The sequence below is a fragment of the Microchirus variegatus genome (assembly GCF_963457635.1).
Source record: "Microchirus variegatus genome assembly, chromosome: 3".
NCBI lineage: Eukaryota > Metazoa > Chordata > Actinopteri > Pleuronectiformes > Soleidae > Microchirus > Microchirus variegatus.
The window spans coordinates 5,018,911-5,040,376 of NC_139804.1; the positions used below are offsets into that span (position 1 = coordinate 5,018,911).

Consider the following 21,466-nt stretch of genomic DNA (forward strand, 5'->3'; position numbering starts at 1 on the left):
GCCCTAAGCTGAATTTGCCCCCCCCCCCCCCCCCCCCCATTATTACCATGAATTGCGTTTATAATAGTTGTGTTATTCACACCAAAACAGTGTCATTTTTATCTATTTTTAACTTTACAGCAGTGAGCTCAAACTTACGGCCCTGGGGCCACATGCAGCCCCCAAATCGATTTCATGTGGCCCGCAACATGACGTCACACGCGTCTTTTTCTGGTCAGTCGTTATGGAAACGTGTCATGCGCTAACGCGCGTTAGCCTGGCGCCCAGTCCTACTAAAAACTAAAAACCATATAAGCTTGTTATTTGTTAAAATGCTTTTTTCCACACACTACTGAGAGCCCCAAGCAGCCGATAATTATGTTTACTTATGCCTCAGGCCGACTCTGAGAGGTAAACAGTAAATTATGTGGGGTAAATATCATGGCGTGTGCATGTATGGTATGTTTTTTGCTGATTATCTTATATGTTGAAAAGTTGACAGGTGCAATCAGATTACTGCCCCCTGCAGCATTTACAATACAACACACACAGCATTGTTCCTGCTGCCCTTGTCACCTTTTACTTCATGAATGTCTGTCTGTCTCACAGGTTGACCCCATGCTGACCCCAGAGGAACGTCACCTCAACAAGATGCAGAACCACGGCTACGAGAACCCCACTTACAAATATCTGGAGCAGATGCAGATCTAACCAGAGGGGGGCGCAGTGGAGGACGGCAAACCGGCGGCCGGGTTGGGGGAGGGGGGGGAACATACTACTGACCAATAACACATGATGCTGTTGTTTCAATTATTTGCATACATCCAAACTCCATTTACTGGTTTGTTGACAACAATCCTGACATAATGCTACTACTTCTAACTACTGCTACTATTGTACTATAGAGCTCTTTTTTTTTGATCATGTTTCTTTTATTTTGAAAAAAAAGGTGACGTACCTGCCGTTTATTCTCTCTGTAATTATTATCTCAGATCAAGGTGTACAACATTTCTTCAGATATTTTGTTTCTGTTAATTTCTTCAAGCGAAAGGCAAAATCGAGTTAGAATTTAAACACATACTTTGGTTTTCCCCCCCCCATCATTGGAGTGTTTTATTTTGTTCTTTGTTTTTTTTTTCTCCCCCCGATAGATTGCTTGTACATGAAGGTTCTTTGTACCGATTAAAATGTATAGTGAAACGACAAATGAGAAAAAAAAAAAAAAAAAAGGAAATCATGAATTATTTTACTTTCCGTTCTTTGTTACGATAACTGACATAAAATATACATATACAGTTGAAATATATAAATATATATACATATGAGAGTAGGTGTTTTTAAGTCATGAGTTGTGTTGAGGAGGAGTCGGCGGAGGCGGAGGTGAAGGTGTGCACAGACCTCCAGCTCTGACACATCACACAGAACCCACTGTGTTGTTATTAATGAGGAAACAGATCAGGACAATAAGAACTAGCTTTTGGTATCTGTGCTACATAGTTGAATGTATTGCGGAAAGCTTCTTTTTCCTCCAAAAACGACATATATACATATATATATATATATATATATATATATATGACAGGCTTCCCATTTGTTGTGATCATGAAACTCTACAGATGTGTCTTTTCCAGGGTGGGAGTTTTTTTTTTTTTTTTTTAATACAAATTTCCAACTGCAAAATGAATTAATGGAAGAAGCAAAAAACACACACGTTATCGGAGCCGCTGTTAGCTTTGCTGGTCATAAAGCGTGAAACAGTCAAGCAGTTTGTTGAATTTAGGAGGGGCGCTGCAGTCAAACGAATGGGGGTCACGGCAATCACTGGTAAACACTGGATTTCCTGAATCTGAATATTGCTAAAGTTATATTATTTCGGGGGGATTTGTGTGAAAAGCACATTTTCAATCCAGATTTTTTTAGGGTTTAGGGTTCACACAAAAGGGCCTGGGATGGAGCTGGAGGGTTGTGCAGTCAGGTGGACGGAGAAAGACGAGGCTTGAAGAGCTGGTTTCTGAAATATAAAAATAAAAAAAACGCTAAATTTCCAGGTAGAGAATGACACAAAAGTAAAGTGAATCCTAGAGTCCTCTCTCTTTCTCTCTCTCTTAGTATTTGTCTTTGTATGCCTGTATAGTTGATGTTGCAATCATGGCTTCTTTTTTTTTTCTGGAAGATTACCTGTGGTGTGCATTGTTCTTATATGAAATGATATGATATATATATTTTTAAGTTTGTTTTCTATTTTTTTCTTCTTCTTCTTCTTCCTGTGACAGTATCTCTGTATGTGACTGTCTCACTATGCACCCAAACGGCTTCAATCTTGTAATTGCCTGCTTGATTGTGGGATTGGGAACTGGGAACTAATATAATATAAACAATAGTGATTTTTAAAAAAAAAAAGAGGAGGAAAAAAAAATGATTGACACCAATGGAAACAGATTCATGGTTACAGGGGGGATACACATCAATAAATTCACAACTTTCATATGGATGTGTTGTCTTTTATGCAGATAGATAGATAGATAGATAGACACCCAATGTTTAAAGATATAGTTTGTATGAATTAGTGACATCTAGTGGTGGCACTGGAAATTGTAAAAACCTCTCTGCTCATCACTCTTTTCCAGGTTTGTTAATTCTGCCCCACACTGGAGGATTTTTTAAATCTGACTTAATTAAATCCTGAGAAAGCGATCCAGTCAAATCAAACGATTTCCGAGAGGAGAATCCAGGGATTTGGAATCTCACATGGCGTTGTGAGTCACAAAAAAAACAAAAAACAATAAGTATATGTAAACCAAATTAGTTTTATTGATTACTTTATTAAAGTAATTATACACTTACAGTTTGTAAACATATATATATATATAAAGGGTATTATATAGCACTACTATATTCTATGAGTGATTAAGTGTATTTCAACATGAATATCGATGTACACACATTAAAATAATAATAAACATTAATAATCGCAAAGCGGGGTAATGTAAATATAAAAGGCTCATTCTGGGGGTAATGAAAAATAACATTTCATACAATTCGTCATAAATTAAATTGAATTATTTCATCTGCAATTCCTGTCAAAGTAAAATGATTTTACCACTTGAACTTTAAGGTGTTTCCGGGATCTGGATTTTATTTTGAAAGGTTGCAGGTGTACATGTCCTGACAGGAAGGAAGTATCACTCCGCCCGTGTTACACAAACATGGATGGGTTTAAATTACGTGTAGATTATTGTGGGGGATTTCCTTTACGGAGGAGGATGTCCTTAAACAGAAACCAGTGTCTCATCACAAAAAGGGGAATGGAGGTGAATGAGTCATCATTTTACCAAAACTGTCACATAACTGATACTAAAAATAGGCTACACGAAACCTTCGGTGTAAAATGATGTTTCTTTATTTTGCCTTTTACCAAGTTTTTGAACCTGTGTGCGGACTTTAAATGTGTCCCCCAAACTTCGTCACATACACAAGAACAAACCGTAAATGTATCACACTGTGACCCCAAAAACGCAGTTACTGTTTGTTTGTTTGTTGATTTTTTTGCTACGTTTAATGAATATTTTCCTCCATGTGACGTCGTTTTAATGGTCGCTCTCACCTGTAAACAGGAAGTGGCTGTGGGTGGATGAGACACGCCCGTAGAAACCTGAAGCTCCCGGAACACCTTTTTCTTTTTTTTCCTTCCCTCCTGTGCTGGTTTCCCTCCGTTGTAGTTACTGGTTACACGTACGACAGGTAGCTAGGTAGGCGACATATTCAGGTGGGACACACACTAGCGAACAGCTCAGCCGAAGAAGAACAACTATAAAGGACTCCTTTTTCCACTTTTTAACACCTTTCTGTGTCGTTTTTCCTCTGAATTAATTGACAAACAAGAACATTATTGAATCTCTTGGCGACAGCGGGCCGCAGGTGCACCTCGGGAAAACAGCCTGAGGGAAGCTTCAAAACTACCAGAGGTCGAAGGAAATAAAATAAGAAATAGGTGGAAGAGAAGAAGGAGATCGGTGTTTTTGTCGTTTTTGTTCGTTTTAATTTTGTCGCAGGTGGCAAACCCTGATGGATTACATGGACAGTGGACTGAGATACACCCCGAACTCGGTAAGAAACAAGTGCCTCTGCACAACCTGTACTTGTTTATTTGTTTTGTCTGTTTTAGGCTTCAAGGGCCTAACGAGGACTATTTTAAAAGTTTAAAATCAGTAGATATTGACAAGTATCATGGTACATTTGAGCTAATTGAAGTTAATTGAGGTTCTACATTTGTGGACAGAAAATTACAAACACTTTAAGTGAAAAAAAAACCAAAGTGTATAGTTGCTGATATGGGTGAAAATGACCTCCAGACTATGTATTGTTATTGAATCATGTGACTTGAGTGACTTTCACACTGATTGCACAACAAAACACACATAAATATGACAAAACATACGTATAGGACATGAGATATTGTGGTAAACAAGCACATTCAAATGTGTATGTATAGGCAAGTAGGATCGTCTTTAAGAGCCCATGGTTTAATTAAAGATAATTAGAAAGAAACAACAAATACAATCCATCCAACCATTTCCAGCAGAGTAATCAGATATGTTCTGTCACCATGGCAAGCATATGTTACCAGATTGAAAGGTCTCACAGTTTGGATCCATTTAATATTTATAATATTTCAAGGTAGATTGACTTCTAAAAACTTCAGGAAATGCAGATTTTGTTACCAAATAGTGTCCATATACAGTCCTGAAATCCTGCAGTCCCAGTGTGCAGGGTCACTTTTAATTTTAAGGTAGTCCAATTTAGAGAGTATCCATTACATTAATGCACACGTTAGGTCAATCATTTATAGGTAAGGGAGCTTTCTCACACCAGCTTGGACCTATTTGAAGCTTTTAATAAATGTTTTAAACCCTTATAGTCGCAAAAAGTAATATGTAACAATATTAATATCAGTAATAATGTAGTTGCAATCAGACTGTGACCTGTAACGTGTAAGCAGGAATATAAATGTCATCCTCCAGGATCACTGAGTCACTCTCAACACACTATCGATTTAAAAAAAAAACAAAATGGAAAAAACCCACTGCTTTCATTTCTTTGCCAGACGTCTGAATCAGTGCGGATCAGGATCTGTGTCGTAGAGTTTCATGTGGCACTTTGAAGGTGAACTCTTAAACTTGTTTTTCCGGCCATTTCTTCATTCTGTGCAGCCTCTTAATTCCTGTGCTGCTGCAAAAAAACAAATAGTGGTGCACAATTACAGCAGACGTTAAACTCAAGCTATTTTTTACTCATTCACGTTAGAGAGCTGTCGTTCGTGGATGGTTAAAGGGGCAGAAATTGTAAGAAAACCTTGAGTCTCGTGGTTAAACCTTCAACCCAATGCCCTTGTGTCTGCAGCACGGTTTCTTCACACCTGCAGAAAAGAGTCGGTAATAGTCAAATTCTCTTAATAAAAGGTTCCCGACAAGGTAATTTTTGTGTATCTATGGAGGATGAATGCTGGAAAACCATGGAGCTGCTGCCTGAATTCCTCCGGGTTCTTCCACCCTGTTGCAACTTGTCCAGTTTAGTCCTCCAGTTGTGTTGACTAACAGTCATTCAGTGTTACTACATGCATGCACCGTACAAATTCGTACAAGGCGAGGTGAACGGCGCTAAAGCCCGTTTATGGTCACTGACAGGAAAGCAGGGCATTGATTTGCAGGCAATTGCATGATTCTCCTGTCCTCCAGGAATAAGAAGCTAAATGAGATATTTGTCAAGGAATATTATATGAATAATTCATATTGTTATCATAATTAAATTGATTGAAACACAGGCGATTAGGAAGTCTCCCATCACACAATATGGACACTTTGTGGCTTATTTCGCACTTCATTAAGTGTTTGAGGAGCTGTGACAGTATTTCAGCAATTCTTGTGTTTTTAATAAACAACACAGCCAGGAGTGTTTTGTCTGGTTTAGAAGGAGATTCAGTGTTATGGCACTGTAAAAAAAAGAGAAAAGAAAGAAAAACTAAGCTAATTCAATTGAATGTGATGCTTGTAACCTGTGCGACCACAAGCAGCTCATTCGTAAGTGCAATATTTGGTAAACAAAGAGGTCGGAGGACAGTTTTCCACAGAGAATTGAATGTGACAAACGTAAAACTGACTCTTTATTTTTTTATATCATTGAGGTGATTCAGCGGTTGCCATACCCTCGTACAGTTATTGTGCAAGTCATTATTAGTGCCAAAAAAAATAAAGTGCCACAATAATCAATTCTGTAGTAAAAAATTATTTATTTTTAGAAATTGGCAGCCACAAAATCAATCAAGGACATCAGAATTCTTTTTTTCGGGTTTACGTCTTTGCAATGGCCTGTGAGAAAGGCTTTGCTTCCACTCTGCCGCTGCAGCCGAGCTCAGAAACTTGTGTTTGTTTCCACTTCAGATGTGTGAGTAGTTTGGTCACAGCAGGTTTGACAGGATTTTACATAGTGAAACCTTTGGTGCTCCCTCCCCCTCTCTCTCTCTCTCTCTCTCTCTCTCTCTCTCCTGTGTCTCCTCTTAAAGGTAACAACAGAGCTCTGACTCAGGCTTTGACGTTTCCTTTTGATTCATAAATAGGCAACAAGTCACTGAAACTCTCCTCTGGGCTTCTCAGGACTGGATTTTGAGGGATGATTCATTCCAATTTATTTTCCATATAAAACCACTTATGATCTTTGGTTTCAGATTATACCGGCGGCTCGTCTTTAGGTTTAGAATAAAGCTGTGCAGTTACTAGTTGACCATAGGCTGAGGCATTCCTAACATACACAAGTATCTACTTGCTGTCTGCAGCTGTCACTTATCTCTAGTTGATTATCTACTCGGGGTACACAAAGCCAAAGCATTTCCATTGTGTTTTTACAAAAATTAAACCTGTTTATACTGTTTATATCATATCATGAAAAGCAGTCGCATGTCTGGAAAAGAGCAACACATTTCTCTCATCCTCCTGTGAAATTCATCGACTTAGAGCTGCAACAAGTTCTCTGATTTTTGAGTATTGTAAATGTTTATATTATCTTTTTATTAGATTGTTTAAAACTGAGTGATTGTGCTTTGTGGACAAGAAATAGCCCAAGATTGAATGAATATATGGGGATTTAAAGCGACACCGTGTGACATTTTTTGTAGCAAAAACAGCAGAATGAACGTCTTATTTCAGTATTAGTCTTAAAGGTGCCATATGTAAGGATGTAGCCAAAAACGGTTGGTCTTTTAGGTTTGGTTTTCTGACATAACTGGCAACCCATGGTTGCTCGGCAGCTGAGACTCCACTGACTGCAATGATTGGTAGATGGCGGGAGGTGGGGCCACATGCCAAAACATGATTTCAACACATAAACATGATTTGCAGTCTGCAAAATATGTTTTTTAATGCAAATATTTTGTCTGTACTGTTGTTGTTGGTGAGTTCAGTTTGTTATATGAACATTATTCCTGAGTCTCTGTGACATATTAGGAGGATTTTATGGCCAGTTGCTTTAGACTTATTGCATAATGCACCTTTAAACATGCTGGGCATGATTCTGGCTGTTTGAGGTGACGTGCCTGCCGTCCACATTACCTCAGTTTGTCAAAAACATTTTAAGTTGCTGCTGCCTTCGTTTTATTTTGAAAACGAAGACGCAGCATTTAAGTCTGGACAGGTGAAAATGGAGACCTTTTAAAAATGTTGAACAAAACTATCAGCTGTGAACAAACATGTACGATGCTGCTTTAATGTGACTTTAATGTGCTATTTGTATATTATTTTCTTTTTTCTTGCCCCTCTCGTCCAGGGCAAAGACTGGGACACGTCTGTCCAGTTCCTGCCGGCTTCAGATAACAAAAAGCTTGAGAAGAAAAAGGGTCCGGGCAAAGTCGGGGCTGTGATCGGCGTGGTCATCTTCGCCGCCGTGATTGCGCTCATGACCGGACTGCTCGTCTGGCATTTCCACTGTGAGTAGCCCTCCGTCTTCCCTTGGTCCACTGGATCGATTGTACTTACAGACACAGACAATGGCCACCGAGCTCCATTGTGACGCTGTGAGACGAGGAACAACACTATTATTACGACTGCTATTATGAAACTGACTCGACAACATGTTGCAGATAGAAACTTAACAAGCAGCGCTGTGAAGTGTGTCCGTGTGTGTGATATATAGGTTACATGCCTATATAATTATGAACTAGGGATGGGCATGGTACCCACAATCCCCATTGGATAAAAGGGAGGTTTGCACCAGGAAGAACTTCTTTGATTGATCAGTAAAGAATGTTTTACCAATGATTGCACTGATGAGAAATTATTTCTACTCCAGGAAATACTATGCAAGGTTTCATGAATGCATCTTCACGCCGCTCCTCTAAGCTCAACACGTTGTGTTTCCCAGTGGAAGATAAAGATGGCATTTGCCAGGGTCCTTGAATGCATCTCGTTTGCCGTTTCACCCTAGCTCAACATCACTTTACAAACCCTGCATTCCTCTCACTGGCTGCAGTTTGTTTTCTTGGAGTGGAGAATTTCTCTTTGACCAAATTATATCTGGTGTGATCAAATGTATTTCTAATATTGTGCAGCCCCTAATATGAACACTATGTCATCACTGCTCCACAATCATCTAAAGTAGTTGTTTTTAAAGGTAAATACTCATACAGTATTACGATATCAGATGTCGTGTATCATCTTACAGGATTTGAAATTCACCATACTGTTTTCATTCATTCATTTAAAAAATTAAAGGTGCATTATGTAATAAATCTAAAGCAACTGGCCATAAATCCTCCTAATATGTCACAGAGACTCAGGAATAATGTTCATATAACAAACTGAACTCGCCAACAACAACAGTACAGACAAAATATTTGCATTAAAAAAATATTTTGCAGACTGCAAATCATGTTTATGTTTTGAAATCATGTTTTGGCGCCACCTACTGCCATCTGCCAATCATTGCAGTCAGTAGAGTCTCAGCTGCCGAGCAACCACGGGTTGCCAGTTACATCAGAAAACAAAACCTAAAATACCTCAGTATTTTGAATTTGAATGTAGTAACCGTTTTTGGCCACATTCTTACATATGGCACCTTTAAGTTTTTGAGATAAAAGAAAAAAAACCTGTGCATTAACACACCTTTACACACAAATACGCATGGTTTGAATGAACTTTGAAAGCTTCATAGACGACAAGTTGGAGCACCTTCTTTTCCCTTTATTTGCACATGCAAATGCCCTAGAGCGTAGGAGGAGACATTAAAGGTACATGAAAACACCAGAGGGGCTGAAAACACCTCAACACAGAAGATAAATCTGTTAATCTAGAATTCAAACTCAACTCAGAGGTTATTGTCTGTGTGTTTTTTTGTCTGCAGTCCGTAAAGATGTCCGTATCAAGAGGATGTACAGCGGCTCCATGCGGATCACAAACCAGGTGTTCGAACAGGCCTATGAGAACTCCAACAGCTCCGAGTTTAAGGCCCTGGCCAGGCAGGTGATCACACAGGTGAGACCGCTGACCGACATCTTCAGATTATGCAACGTTCGACCGAATTTAATTTAATTTAATTCATGCTCATGTTGTGGTTATGTTCCCGACGTCTTCAGCTCAAAACCATTTACTCCAAGAGTCCACAACTGGCAAAATACTACGTGGGTTCCACAGTTCAAGCTTTCAGGTAAGACGGTGAGCACCGGTTGTTTGTTTGTGTTGGTTGACAGAATATCTGAAACTCTCATTTAAAGATCCTGTAAGTTAAATCTATTTATATTATACTGTATTTATTATCTTCCTTGTCTCTTGCATTCCAGCGAAGGAAGCGTCATTGCTTACCACCTCTCCGAGTTCAACATCCCTTCAGGCCAAGAGGCGTCCGTCGACAGCGCCATGGCGACGGTGGACAGGCTCGTGGAGAAAGAGCAGCGTTCGCTGAACAGACCTGGCAACGCACTGGTCCTCGACAACGTGGTGTCTGCAGGTAAAAGTCCAAGAAAATCCAGCTCATTTTGTTCCACGTTCACCGAGGTCGTCGTACTTTTGTCGCTGTCCTCGTATCAATAATGTCTGTGTCCTTTTCACAGCGCTGGATACCCGTCTGGTTTCTGGATCATTCAGCAGTAAGTGCTCCGTTTGTAAAATAATGTGTAATTATGTTCTTAATCATACAGAACCATGTGTGAAATACCTACATTATATTAGTATTTCACACAATTTTACACTACTGTTCAAAAGTTTGGGGTCACTTAGAAATGTCCTTATTTTTTAAGGAAAAGCACTTTTTTTTTCAAAGAATATAACATTAAATTAATCAGAAATACACTCTATACATTGTTAATGTGGTAAACGACTATTCTAGCTGCAAACGTCTGTTTTTTAATGGAATATGTACATAGGTGTATAGAGGCACATTTCCACTGTTCTAATGGTACATTGTGTTGATTACAGAAACATTGAAAAAAGCACATTTTGAAGGGCAAAGTGATTATTTTGAATAAAAATCCTCATTATTTCTAATCTTGTCAATGTCTTGACTATATTTTCTATTCATTTTGCAAATCTTTTGATAAATAAAAGTGTGACTTTTGATGGAAAACACAGCAAAAATTGTATAGGTGTCCCCAAACTTTTGAACGGCAGTGTATCTCAAAGCATAGTTTGAACGTAGGGCTACAACAATGAATCGTGCATTTTCTCAGATTTTTCCACTTCGTCAATGTGAATATATTCAGGTTTCTTTGCTCCATATAACAAAGAATTCATAACTTTTAAGAACATCGAAAAAATATATATAAATCAATATTTTATGGACCAAACAAATAATCCATTAATCGAGTAAAAACATTAATTGTCTAAATGTTGATGGTAAATAAGCTGAACGCTGCTTCCGTCTCCAGGATTTTTAAAGTTTTCCGAACACACGAAGTCCAACTTCATCGGGCAGATCCAATCCCCCGGCTTCCCCAACAGTCCGTATTCCTCCAACACCTTCATCCAGTGGCAGCTGAGAGCCGACCCCAACTATGTCATCAAGTTGGACTTTGACACCATGAACCTGGAGGACGACTGCAGGAACGACTTTGTCAAAATCTACGACTCCCTGGTCGCCATCGAGAGTCGCGTTCTGGAGGAGTGAGTTCACAGCTCTTTTCCCTCATACACTGGTTCACTGTGTGTGTGTGTGCGCGTGTGTGTGTGTGCGCGCGTGCGCGCGTTACTGTACATGAAGCTGCAGATCACACGCCCAAAGTTCAGGCTCGTAAAAGGACTATAATGAGTTATGAATGCGACAATGTGATTGGTCTCTTCAAACTAGGAAAATAACAAGCAAGCGGGACCTGGTCAGGTCATGTAATGATTGAACCAAAAACTTTAATTTGTAGGAATTAACATACAAGTTATCTGCTTTATTTGTTTTTGTTTTTTTGCGGAACAAACAGTCATAAAATGTAGTTAAATTAAATTTAAAATTAAATTAAGTGATTTAACCTAAAAACAAAAGAAATATACAATATGAACAAATGTGCATAAAGAAGAATAATATGTGGCAGTCAAACACAACATTAAAACTGGTGATTTGTTTGAACTGAATATATATATGTATATATATGTATGTATATGCCTGTGTATGTATGTATGTATGTATGTATATATATATATATATATATATATATACATATGTGTGTGTGTATGTGTGTATATATATATATGTATATGTATATATGTATATATATATATGTGTGTGTGTATGTATATATATGTGTATATGTATATACGTATATATATATATGTGTATGTGTATGTATGTATATATATATATATATACATATGTGTATATATATATATATATATATATATATATATATATATATATATATATATATATATATATATATATATATATATATACACACATGTATATATGTATTGTGACCTCTAACTCAATATTTTTCCATGTTTTTCATATTTTTGTCATATTTTTGAAAACTGTCACCATTAGGACTGCGAGTCGATTATTAATGAAGTTCTTGGTTTTGTTGGTTTTTCAGCATCCTAAATATTCAATTTCTTTGCTCCATATATATAATTGAGGACAAAAAAAACGTATTGATTAATCGAGCTAAATAATCGTTGGGTGCAGGTCTAGTCGTTATACGTGTATATAGGTACATCTGTCCCTTCTATCCCTTGTTTTTACTACGTTATTATGTAGCATAGCTAAACAACAAAGGCAGTAGCTTTGAGCAAGGGTCGAGTGTTTGAGTCCACAACACTGACGCTTGTTATGACACAACACACCATCAGCTCTGAGGAAAACTACTGGTAAACTGCTGCATCTTAAAGAAAAGGCCAGAAAAACAGTTGCATATATAGGAAAGTTCATGTTCATCTTTTTTCCCGTGTAGGATGTGCGGATACTATTCACCCAGTGAACAGCTGACGTTTCTGTCCTCTGGTAACGTCATGCTGGTGACGATGGCCACAAATGAGCGAGAGGATTACCCAGGGTTCAGAGCAAAAGTCTCACAAGTCCGGCGTGGATCGACAGGTGAGAACTTATGTTTTACGAGATTATGACTCGCTTTAGCCTGTGGTTACAAGATGTAGCATCTATTTAACTGTAATTGCAAACACACTGTCTTTATTTATTTATTCACTCATTCATTCATTGTATTTCGTTGTTTTTTTTTGTTACAGGTACCACATGCGGTGGCCAACTAACTGGCACTAAGGGCACTCTCTCTTCCCCCAATTATCCAAACTTCTATCCTCCTCGTCTCACGTGTCAGTGGTCAATTGAGGTGAGACGTCAGTCCAAACATTTCCTGAGGGTATTCGATTCTGCTTCACAAGGTCCAGATTCAGCTTAATTTCTGATTTTATTCAACATTGATTCATTTGGAGTCGTGCTGTCAAACGTTAATGCGTTAACGGCGTTTAATGGCGTCAACGTTAGCGCACGGCAAGGTTTCAATGACAATTGACCGGAAAAAGACGTACATGACTCCCGATTGTTAAAATGAGTCTCTAAAGTAACGCTAAACTTTAAAAACAGAGGCACACATACGCAGTACACAGGCACGCTGGTTATTTGTAGCGCTGCTCTTTCATTTAATAAATAGACCGCTCCAGTTCGACTGTAGGCTAACGCTAACGGAGCTAACTGGTAAACGGTGCCTGGACTCCGGTGTCATGGCACGTAAAAACATGACGTCACTCGCGTTTCTTTCCGGTCAGTCGTCATGGAAACGAGTCATGCATCAACGCACGTTAATGCACGTTAACCTATTGCACAGCACTAATTTAGAGATATAATAAAAGAGGTTTTCACTGAACGGAGTGCATCAATAAAATTGACCCTAGTTTGTAGTCATATTCATATGCTCTTTATCTAATAAGACAACACAGCGCTAATCTACAGTACAGTCATGTGTAGATAAATCAAACTCAAAACCGTAAAAATACCAGCCTTGAAGTTCACATCCAGCAGAGGGCGCTGTGAGAGGGAGCTTGTCCTTTAGCCATTTCCTTTTTATTTCCTCAGAAGAAGAAAATGTTGCGTTGTTTTGCGGTGACAATGGAGGACAAACCATAACACCAAAGCATCGGAACAACCATTTCTAGTTCTACGCAATAGACTGCTGACTCAGCTTTTACTACAGGATATATGATAATATTAAAAGATAGATGGAATCTTTGTTTTTGTGTCTGTTATTTATTGCATATCTCCATTTTTTCTGTCAATCTTTCAGGTCCCTGCTGGTAAGGCAGTGATGTTGAAATTCAAAAAGTTCCTCCTGTCTGAGCCCGGGCAGGACAGCAGAAAAGGCTGTAATAAAGACTACGTGGAGGTCAATGGAAAGAAGTGAGTCCATGCTTTTGTACGTGTATAAAAACAATCAGAGAAGGTTTTCACTTGTAGAGCAATCAACACAGTTGTGCGTGTACGCCTCGCCCTCAGATTGTGCGGCGAACAACCTGATGGAGCTTTAACAGAAACGAGCAGTTCAAACAAAATGACAGTGGTGTTTTACTCCGATTACTCCTACGTGGACCGAGGCTTTGACGCCGTGTATGAGGCCATCGACGTCAAAGACCGTAAGTGAATCCGTTTCTCTCGGGATGACGATTGTTCCCGACAGTTTGGCGGAAGTGTGTCTCATGTTCACTCTGTGATCCGCAGCTTGTCCAAAGCAGTTCCAGTGCCAAAATCAGCGTTGCATTAAATCCGAACTCAAGTGCGATGGCTGGAACGACTGTGGAGACATGAGCGACGAGCTCAAATGCAGTAAGTAAATCGCATCAGACTCATGAAGCGGGTTTTAAACTGCTGGATCGATTTGTAATGTTTCATGTTTTTTATTTAAACCGTGTTTTCCTGTCCAGAGTGCAGTTCGGATCACGTCGCTTGCAGAAACGGAATATGTAAGCCTTCGTTCTGGAAATGTGACGGCATCGATGACTGCGGCGACGGCACAGATGAGCTCAACTGTGGTAAGACTTGTTGATTGATGAGAGAATTTATTTCACATTCAGTTCAGATACAGATATTTTTTTGCTTTGGGTTGCTGGTTCAAGGGCTGAGCACGGTATGAATAAATAAAATAAATAAAAACCAGGATACATATAGATTTAATACCAAATGCATGTTACCGGCGGTAAACATTAAAGGTCCCATATTATGCAAAATCAACTTTTTAATCATTTAAATCCTTATATTTGGGACTCTGGAGGTCCTATCATTCAGCAAAGTGTGAAAAAAGATGACTCACTCATGTTTTTGTGGTCCTCCTCAGTCTAAGGACACGCGGTAAAACACGCAATGTTGACTTCTGCACTCGTTGGGACGTCACAATGCGCTAAACTCTTGGAATTGTTGTCTGGCGGAGCTCCGCTTTGTCTGTAAAACACGCGAGAGTGCTGGCGAGGGCGAGGGTATCCGAAAAACGGAAGTCCAGGATGTCTACGTAAAGTTCTATCCTTGACTCCAAAGTGCAGCACAGAGTTCTACACAAACTTCCAGCCTCAGAGGATTTATCTGTCCAGTGGATACATGTTATATATGACGCCAATGTGCCTGCCAGAGCCTGCAAATGATCACTTTTCCAAACGCTAACTGCTGTTAGCTCCTAGTAGCCTCTGTGGCTGATGTCATTTCCTGTCCCTTAAGTTTTGTTTTACTTTTTAAAGAGATGCTACTAAACCGAGCGTTCTGAACAGGGCTGTCAGAGTGATTGAACTGCTGTGGTGCTTTATCCTTAAGGTATTTTGACCAAAGCATGTCACAGACATGTTCATTAGGACACCAGGGAACTAGGTTAACTTGGAGAAATAGGATATACTATGGGACCTTTAAAATGAGTCTCTAAAGCAGGGGTCACCAACGTGGTGCCCGCGGGCACCTGGTAGCCCTCGGGCAGCCAATATGGTGCCCGCGGGTTCACTTCACCTCAACTCACTTGCATGCATCCATATATTCACTCAGTAAAATATCATTGATATTGTTTATAAAAACTGATAATCGTTAGGAGTAAGCACTGGAATGAATGTGTATGCAAATGAATGCATAATATTAATCATTTGGTAAATGGTAAAAAAAAAGAAAATGGTGCATAAAATGTTTATATGGTAGCCCTCCATATTATTCTTTACCCTTCAGGTAGCTCTCGGTCTCAAAAAGGTTGGCGACCCCTGCTCTAAAGTAACGTTAAACTTTAAAAACAGAGGCACACATAGGCAGTACACAGGTACGCTGGTTATTTGTAGTGCTGCTCATTTCGTTTTAATAAACAGTTCCACTGTAGGCGCGCTAAAGGAGCTAACGGAGCTAACTGCTAAATGGTGCCAGGATTCCAGGTGCCGCGGCATGTAAACATGACGTCGCGCATCACATGTGTACATGTGCGTTAATATTGGCACTGTTAACGTGCCCAGCACTAATTTTCATGAATACAGTCACAGGATCATTTAAAATTATGTCATATAAAATCACATAGGGGTATAAATGTAGCCTAAAAAGGGTGCTTTACAGGTACGCTGGACGTCAAGGTATTTCTATACCATGGAAACGTGGCACGCACTATATGAGCTATAACGTCGACACCGTTAACGCCGTTAACCGCGGTTAACGTGCACAGCACTAAACAAAATAAATAAAGCTGTTGTAGTTCCGGTGTGTTTTTAAAGAATTAATTACCCTGCATGCAGCAGTTTAATGACAAATGGAATGAATGACTTAGAGTAGTTGTTTGTCGTTCTGACGCCATCAATAAAAACTCACCAGACAGGATATTATCATGATTAATGATTCATTCAGTTGTCTGTAGGACATGTTTCTCACACACACAGAAAGAGAGAGAGGTCAAATTCTTACATGTGCCTTTTTTGTTGTTGTTGTCTTTTTAAGGTGGATGCAAATCTGGACAAATTACTTGTAGGAATAACAAATGTGTCTCTGAGAAGAGTCGCTGTGACGGTCGGGACGACTGTGGGGACGGATCGGACGAGCTGGACTGTGGCAGAGGTGAGACCAGTTTTGTCTCCTGACAAAAATCAAAGAATCGGCCGTTACGTTTGTTTTTGCTTTCTCAAAACAAGAGGAACAGTACACAACACCTTCTTCTCTTTCTTTTCTCTGCAGGTTCTGGAGTCGCTGAAACACACTGCAGCGATGTCGCATACAAGTGTAAAAACAACAAGTGCATCAGCAAACCGAACCCAGAATGTGACGGCACGCCGGACTGCGCGGATGGCTCAGACGAGGAAAACTGCGGTATGTCGCCAAAAAACGAAAAAGCCTCTGCCGGTGCCTGCAGACCACAGCTGAGCCAGTATCTCCGTCTGCATCGAAAACAAACCTGAACCTGCGTTCTGAAGCAACAAGCTGCAACAAGTCTGTTGACGGCGTCGATGATTAATTGTGTTCTTCTCCTTGTTTTGTTTTTTTTTAGACTGCGGGAAGAGCATGTTTAAGTCATCGACGCGTATTGTGGGCGGTCAGGAAGCAGAAGTCGGGGAGTTTCCCTGGCAGGTCAGCCTCCACGTGAAAGGTTACAGTCATGTGTGTGGAGCTTCCATCATCAGTCCACGCTGGCTGGTCACCGCCGCTCACTGTGTGCAAGACGACGGCAAGACGAGGTAAAAAAAAACACTTTTTGTGCCGCACAGTGGGATACACTCACTGGCCATTATATTAGGGACAAGGGATGCGTGTCGGGAACGTCGCGCGGTGTTGTCTTCTGCTTCTGCTACCGTTCCTTTTTCATCGTCTTGAACCAGTCTGGTTTTTCTCGGCTGACCTTTGGCATCAAAAATTTATTTTTATCCCAAATAACTATTGCTCTCTAGAAATGTTCTCTTTATTGGACTATTCTCTGTAAATACTAGAGAAAGGGCCAATTCCAATTCCTATCTTAACCCTCAAGCTCAACCCTTAATCTGAACTCGCCTCAAAACCAAGTGTTGAGGGTTATTTTGTCACTTAGAAATGGGACACCCCTTAAATGCAGATACGTCTTCAGACTGTAGGGAGCAGAATAACGCGAAAGCTGCGTCCAGTCTGTCAACTCCAAAAAAGTAGAAGAAGAAGAACACATTTACGTCAGGATTATTTATTACGATCCGTTTGTCAGTCAAGTTTATTAGGTTGTCAGTTAGTTATAAGATGATACTCATACAAATACCACAACCACGGACATATTCAGCTGACAGTTACCACACACCACGGCTTATTGAAAAGTAAACCATAGCAAACGATCGCTTGTCCGCACCGGCCGGCTATTGACAAAAGATCGTAAACTAAAAAATAAATGTTACGCAACAATGACGTCAGTAATCCATAAAATGGGCCTAAACTAAGATACAATGTCAGTATTTGGAAAGCTAAGCAGTTATAAACAACAGAGTCTCACGTTCCCCACGTTAATATTTGCATTCTTTTCTTATCTCTTTCCTGCTTCCTGATATGTATTGAATGTGCTTTGGAGCCACAAATATGTCTTAAATATCTTGTGTGTCCTCAGATACTCTCAGCCCGGCACGTGGGAAGCGTACCTCGGCCTCCACACCCAGCAGCAGACTGGAACCATGGTGGCGAAGAGGAACCTCAAGCAGGTCATATCCCATCCGAACTACAACGCATACACCTATGACAACGACATTGCCCTGATGGAGCTCGACAGTCCAGTCACTTACTCTGACTATATCAGGCCCATCTGCTTGCCAGCTGCGCAACATGATTTTCCAACCGGTAACACTGTGTGGATCACAGGGTGGGGGGCCACTCGAGAAGGAGGTGAGTCCTGATGAAATAGTTTCCTCAATTCTGTTGAATATCTTTAGCCAGTAACACTGAAATGACAGTTTGTGATTTTGTCAGATTTTTACCTGAAGCACAATTGCACCCCCTGGAGGTCAGATAGAATAACTCAAATCTAAATTCATCACATGACCTAATCATTTATTGTGACTGTGCACTTCTCTGTGAACCTGTCAGTGGAAAATGTAACTCTTAGCAAAGTTCTTGCCTTGATTGGGAGTAGAATGACCGTAAGAGCCTCGACGGGGCTATCGTGACATTTATGCTGCGCTCCAGAGCTCATCCAAACCAGTCCTACCTCCAACTAGAAAAAGTGCACTGGAATGCCTGTCGAAGTGGGACCTCCTACTAGCGAAGTCGGGGCTGATCGGCCTACCCCAACTTCACCATAATGAAGTTGGAGAATTATGGCGGAGCCCATGGAGTCAAATGAATAGACTATAAACTTTACTTTTCTGCGTGTAGAGTTGTTTTAGACACAGCAATTTCATCACAACTTGTTTTTCATGTTATGGCGAAAAAATTATGTCGTCGTTGTTATTTGTTAGCATGAAGATATGTAGGGCTACGGTAAAAGTATACTCATGACGTTACATATCGATATGCGTCGCTTTTACATATACGGCTCGCTTGTGTATGTAAGTAGACTTAATTGCTGACGGTCAAAATGCCTCTTCAAACATAAAGCGCCGCGATCGTCCATGTTTTCATTCAGCATTTAACCTCAATTGCTGGAACGCTTTGAAGTAGGAGCTAGTACAATTCAGGTAGGATCAGTCCCACATCTCATTTGTTTGGATGGGCTCTGGAACGCAGCATTAGAGCCTAAACTACGGTGGCCCCGAGGTGTAAAACACAAATCGCGAAACACAAACGCGTGTGATTTGCCTTTCTGTTTTTTCGATTTGCGCTTGTGTACTAAACGGTTGCTTGTGTGTTTGTGATTCAGGATTTGCTGAGAGAGTGCTCCAAAAGGCCCAGGTCCGCATCATTAAGCACTCTGTGTGTGATGATTTGATGGGTGGGCAGATCACCTCTCGGATGATGTGTGCTGGAGTGCTGAGCGGAGGAATCGATGCTTGTCAGGTAAGAAGAAAAAAAACAACTTTGAATGTTCAGTTCTTCTTCTTCTTCTTCTTCTTCAGTGCTGTTTCACAAAAAAAGGTCCAGGTTGTTCGTTTATGCTGGTTTATTTCAGCCTGGACTGAGAAAGAAAAGAAAAAAGTCAAACATTGCTAAAATAGTATCTGCGTTTTCTCCAAAAGGCAAATAAATCATGTTAAATATAAAATATGAGGCGTGTCATACTCCTGTGTTAATATATGCACCAGTAAAAGTATATACGTGTGTGTGTGTCTGTTTCAGGGAGACTCCGGCGGTCCTCTTTCCAGTCCATCCGGCAGTCGCATGTTCCTTGCCGGCGTGGTGAGTTGGGGCGACGGCTGCGCTCGCAGGAACAAACCCGGCATCTACACAACTGTCACCAAATACCGTGGCTGGATCAAAGAAAAGACGGGAGTTTAGACGACTGTGAAATGGTCTGACGAGGCCAGAATGTAAAGGACATGAACACATGCTGATGAGAGAGGAGGCATCGTACAGATTGTTGCCTTGAAAAGAACACTGATTTCGTTTTTGGGTTTTTTTTCTGTCTCCAGTCAATGTAGTGGCCCCCAAAATTGTTTCAGGATCAATTGCAACACTATTTTTTTTTTTCTTCCACTGCAGGGTTTTATGAAAATGTGTAAATAAGTCTGTTATTTGTGTCATGAATTTTATTTTGTGTTGCTGTTTTTAGTTTCTTTTAATGGAGAGTGAATGTTAGGTGCTGCACAGTAAATAGATTTCAGTTGTGATTGTTACACTCGTTTGAAACGTGCATTCCTTTTACTCTGTTGTTTTATGGGAAGAAAAAATTATAATTTTTCTTGCTGTCTTTGTTTAAAATTTTCTGAATTGAAAACTAAATGGCAGCGAGCTCCTTCCATCTTACCTCCTATGGCTTGGTATTCTATGCGTTTTATAATTGATTTTTAGTCCAGCAAAAATCTCTGCCTGCCACTGGCCTCCTCATAAGGGATGGTATTTTAACTTTTTAATGGCGTAAAACACAGAGTAACGTTGTGGGTTTTGTTTGAGTTGAATCTTTCGTGTTATTATTATGCAAATGTGACCTTTCATTCACCCAACGCAATATTAGATCAGTCTGTCTTTTTAAATCTGTGTAAATGTGTACATGAGATGTTTTTTAAATAAAAATATTTCTAATATAACTTCCAGCCTGCAAGTGTACATTTATCTTTTAATAAAGTTAATGTCATGTCATCTAAAATAAACCGTGTTTTTAAATAGATGTAAACATTTAAGGATTGTTTTAACTATTCCAAGTTTCCACTGGCAAGGTTAGAAAATGGAAATAATGCTTAACTAAAGCTCGGCAGTAAATTGTATGACTTTTTGGGCGTCAAATCATTCTAGCTGTATTTAAAAAAACATTTGTACTGGCACTGTTTACATTTTACTTATTTATGTGCAATATATATTTTTAAGCATTTCTGGAACAATTCTCATTTCGACCTTGAAAGACATTTTGTGGGAAAAAAATATCCCATTCAAAGAATTTCAATCTATTACACAATATTCAAAAAAGTCACATTTTCCAGCAGTGAAATATATAATCACTTTCCTCATTGTTTTTAGGCTAAACTTTATATACATATAGCTATATATGTAAAGACATTACCCGTATAATATACCACAACTTGTATATATCCCCTATTTGAGACTCCCTTTTTATACGTGTTTTATATTATGTTATTCTTGTTTTGTTTTTTTGTTTGATACCACTATATTTCTTATTTTGTAGTTACAAATAAAGCTTTATTAAAAATAAATGAATAAATATTTTCTTGAGTCGACTCGAATCTACCTACCGGAAGAATTTAGGACACGGAGCGGAAATGGTCCCTCCGTATTATTGTTCCCCCGCTCTACCGCAGCTTTTGCAGTAGCGGGGCTGTATTTCTTTTAGTCTTTTCTTTACATTAAGTTGATAACATGTTATCGCACTAACTTGAGACAGTATTAAGGACTTGTCCTCTCTCTGTCTCGTGGAAATGAAAGGAGAAAAAGACGCGTTTCCGCTGTGAAAATTGAGCTT

General features: G+C 39.6%; 2 protein-coding genes across 6 annotated transcripts in view; both read left to right on the forward strand.

Moving 5' to 3' along the window:
• The window catches only part of aplp2 (amyloid beta (A4) precursor-like protein 2), a 100,826-nt gene extending 99,537 nt beyond the window's left edge, over positions 1 to 1,289 (forward strand). For all 5 annotated transcript variants that reach the window (XM_083886008.1, XM_083886011.1, XM_083886009.1 and 2 more), the window contains one exon: positions 589 to 1,289. In XM_083886008.1, coding sequence (XP_083742134.1) covers positions 589 to 690 — 102 coding nt within the window. In that variant the 3' untranslated portion in view covers positions 691 to 1,289. The remainder of the gene's footprint in view (positions 1 to 588) is intronic.
• A 2,704-nt stretch (positions 1,290 to 3,993) lies between these two features.
• st14a (ST14 transmembrane serine protease matriptase a) lies at positions 3,994 to 19,830 on the forward strand (the record flags this gene model as incomplete). The annotated part of the gene is made up of 19 exons (XM_083886044.1): positions 3,994 to 4,086; positions 7,795 to 7,954; positions 9,367 to 9,497; positions 9,599 to 9,669; positions 9,803 to 9,969; positions 10,073 to 10,108; positions 10,886 to 11,120; positions 12,395 to 12,537; positions 12,687 to 12,790; positions 13,742 to 13,854; positions 13,951 to 14,087; positions 14,173 to 14,277; positions 14,376 to 14,483; positions 16,396 to 16,512; positions 16,630 to 16,761; positions 16,940 to 17,126; positions 18,011 to 18,282; positions 19,256 to 19,392; positions 19,672 to 19,830. The coding sequence occupies exons 1-19, from the start codon at positions 4,045 to 4,047 to the stop codon at positions 19,828 to 19,830; spliced, it is 2,556 nt and encodes an 851-aa protein (XP_083742170.1). The 5' UTR covers positions 3,994 to 4,044.
• Between the last annotated feature and the right edge of the window lie 1,636 nt (positions 19,831 to 21,466).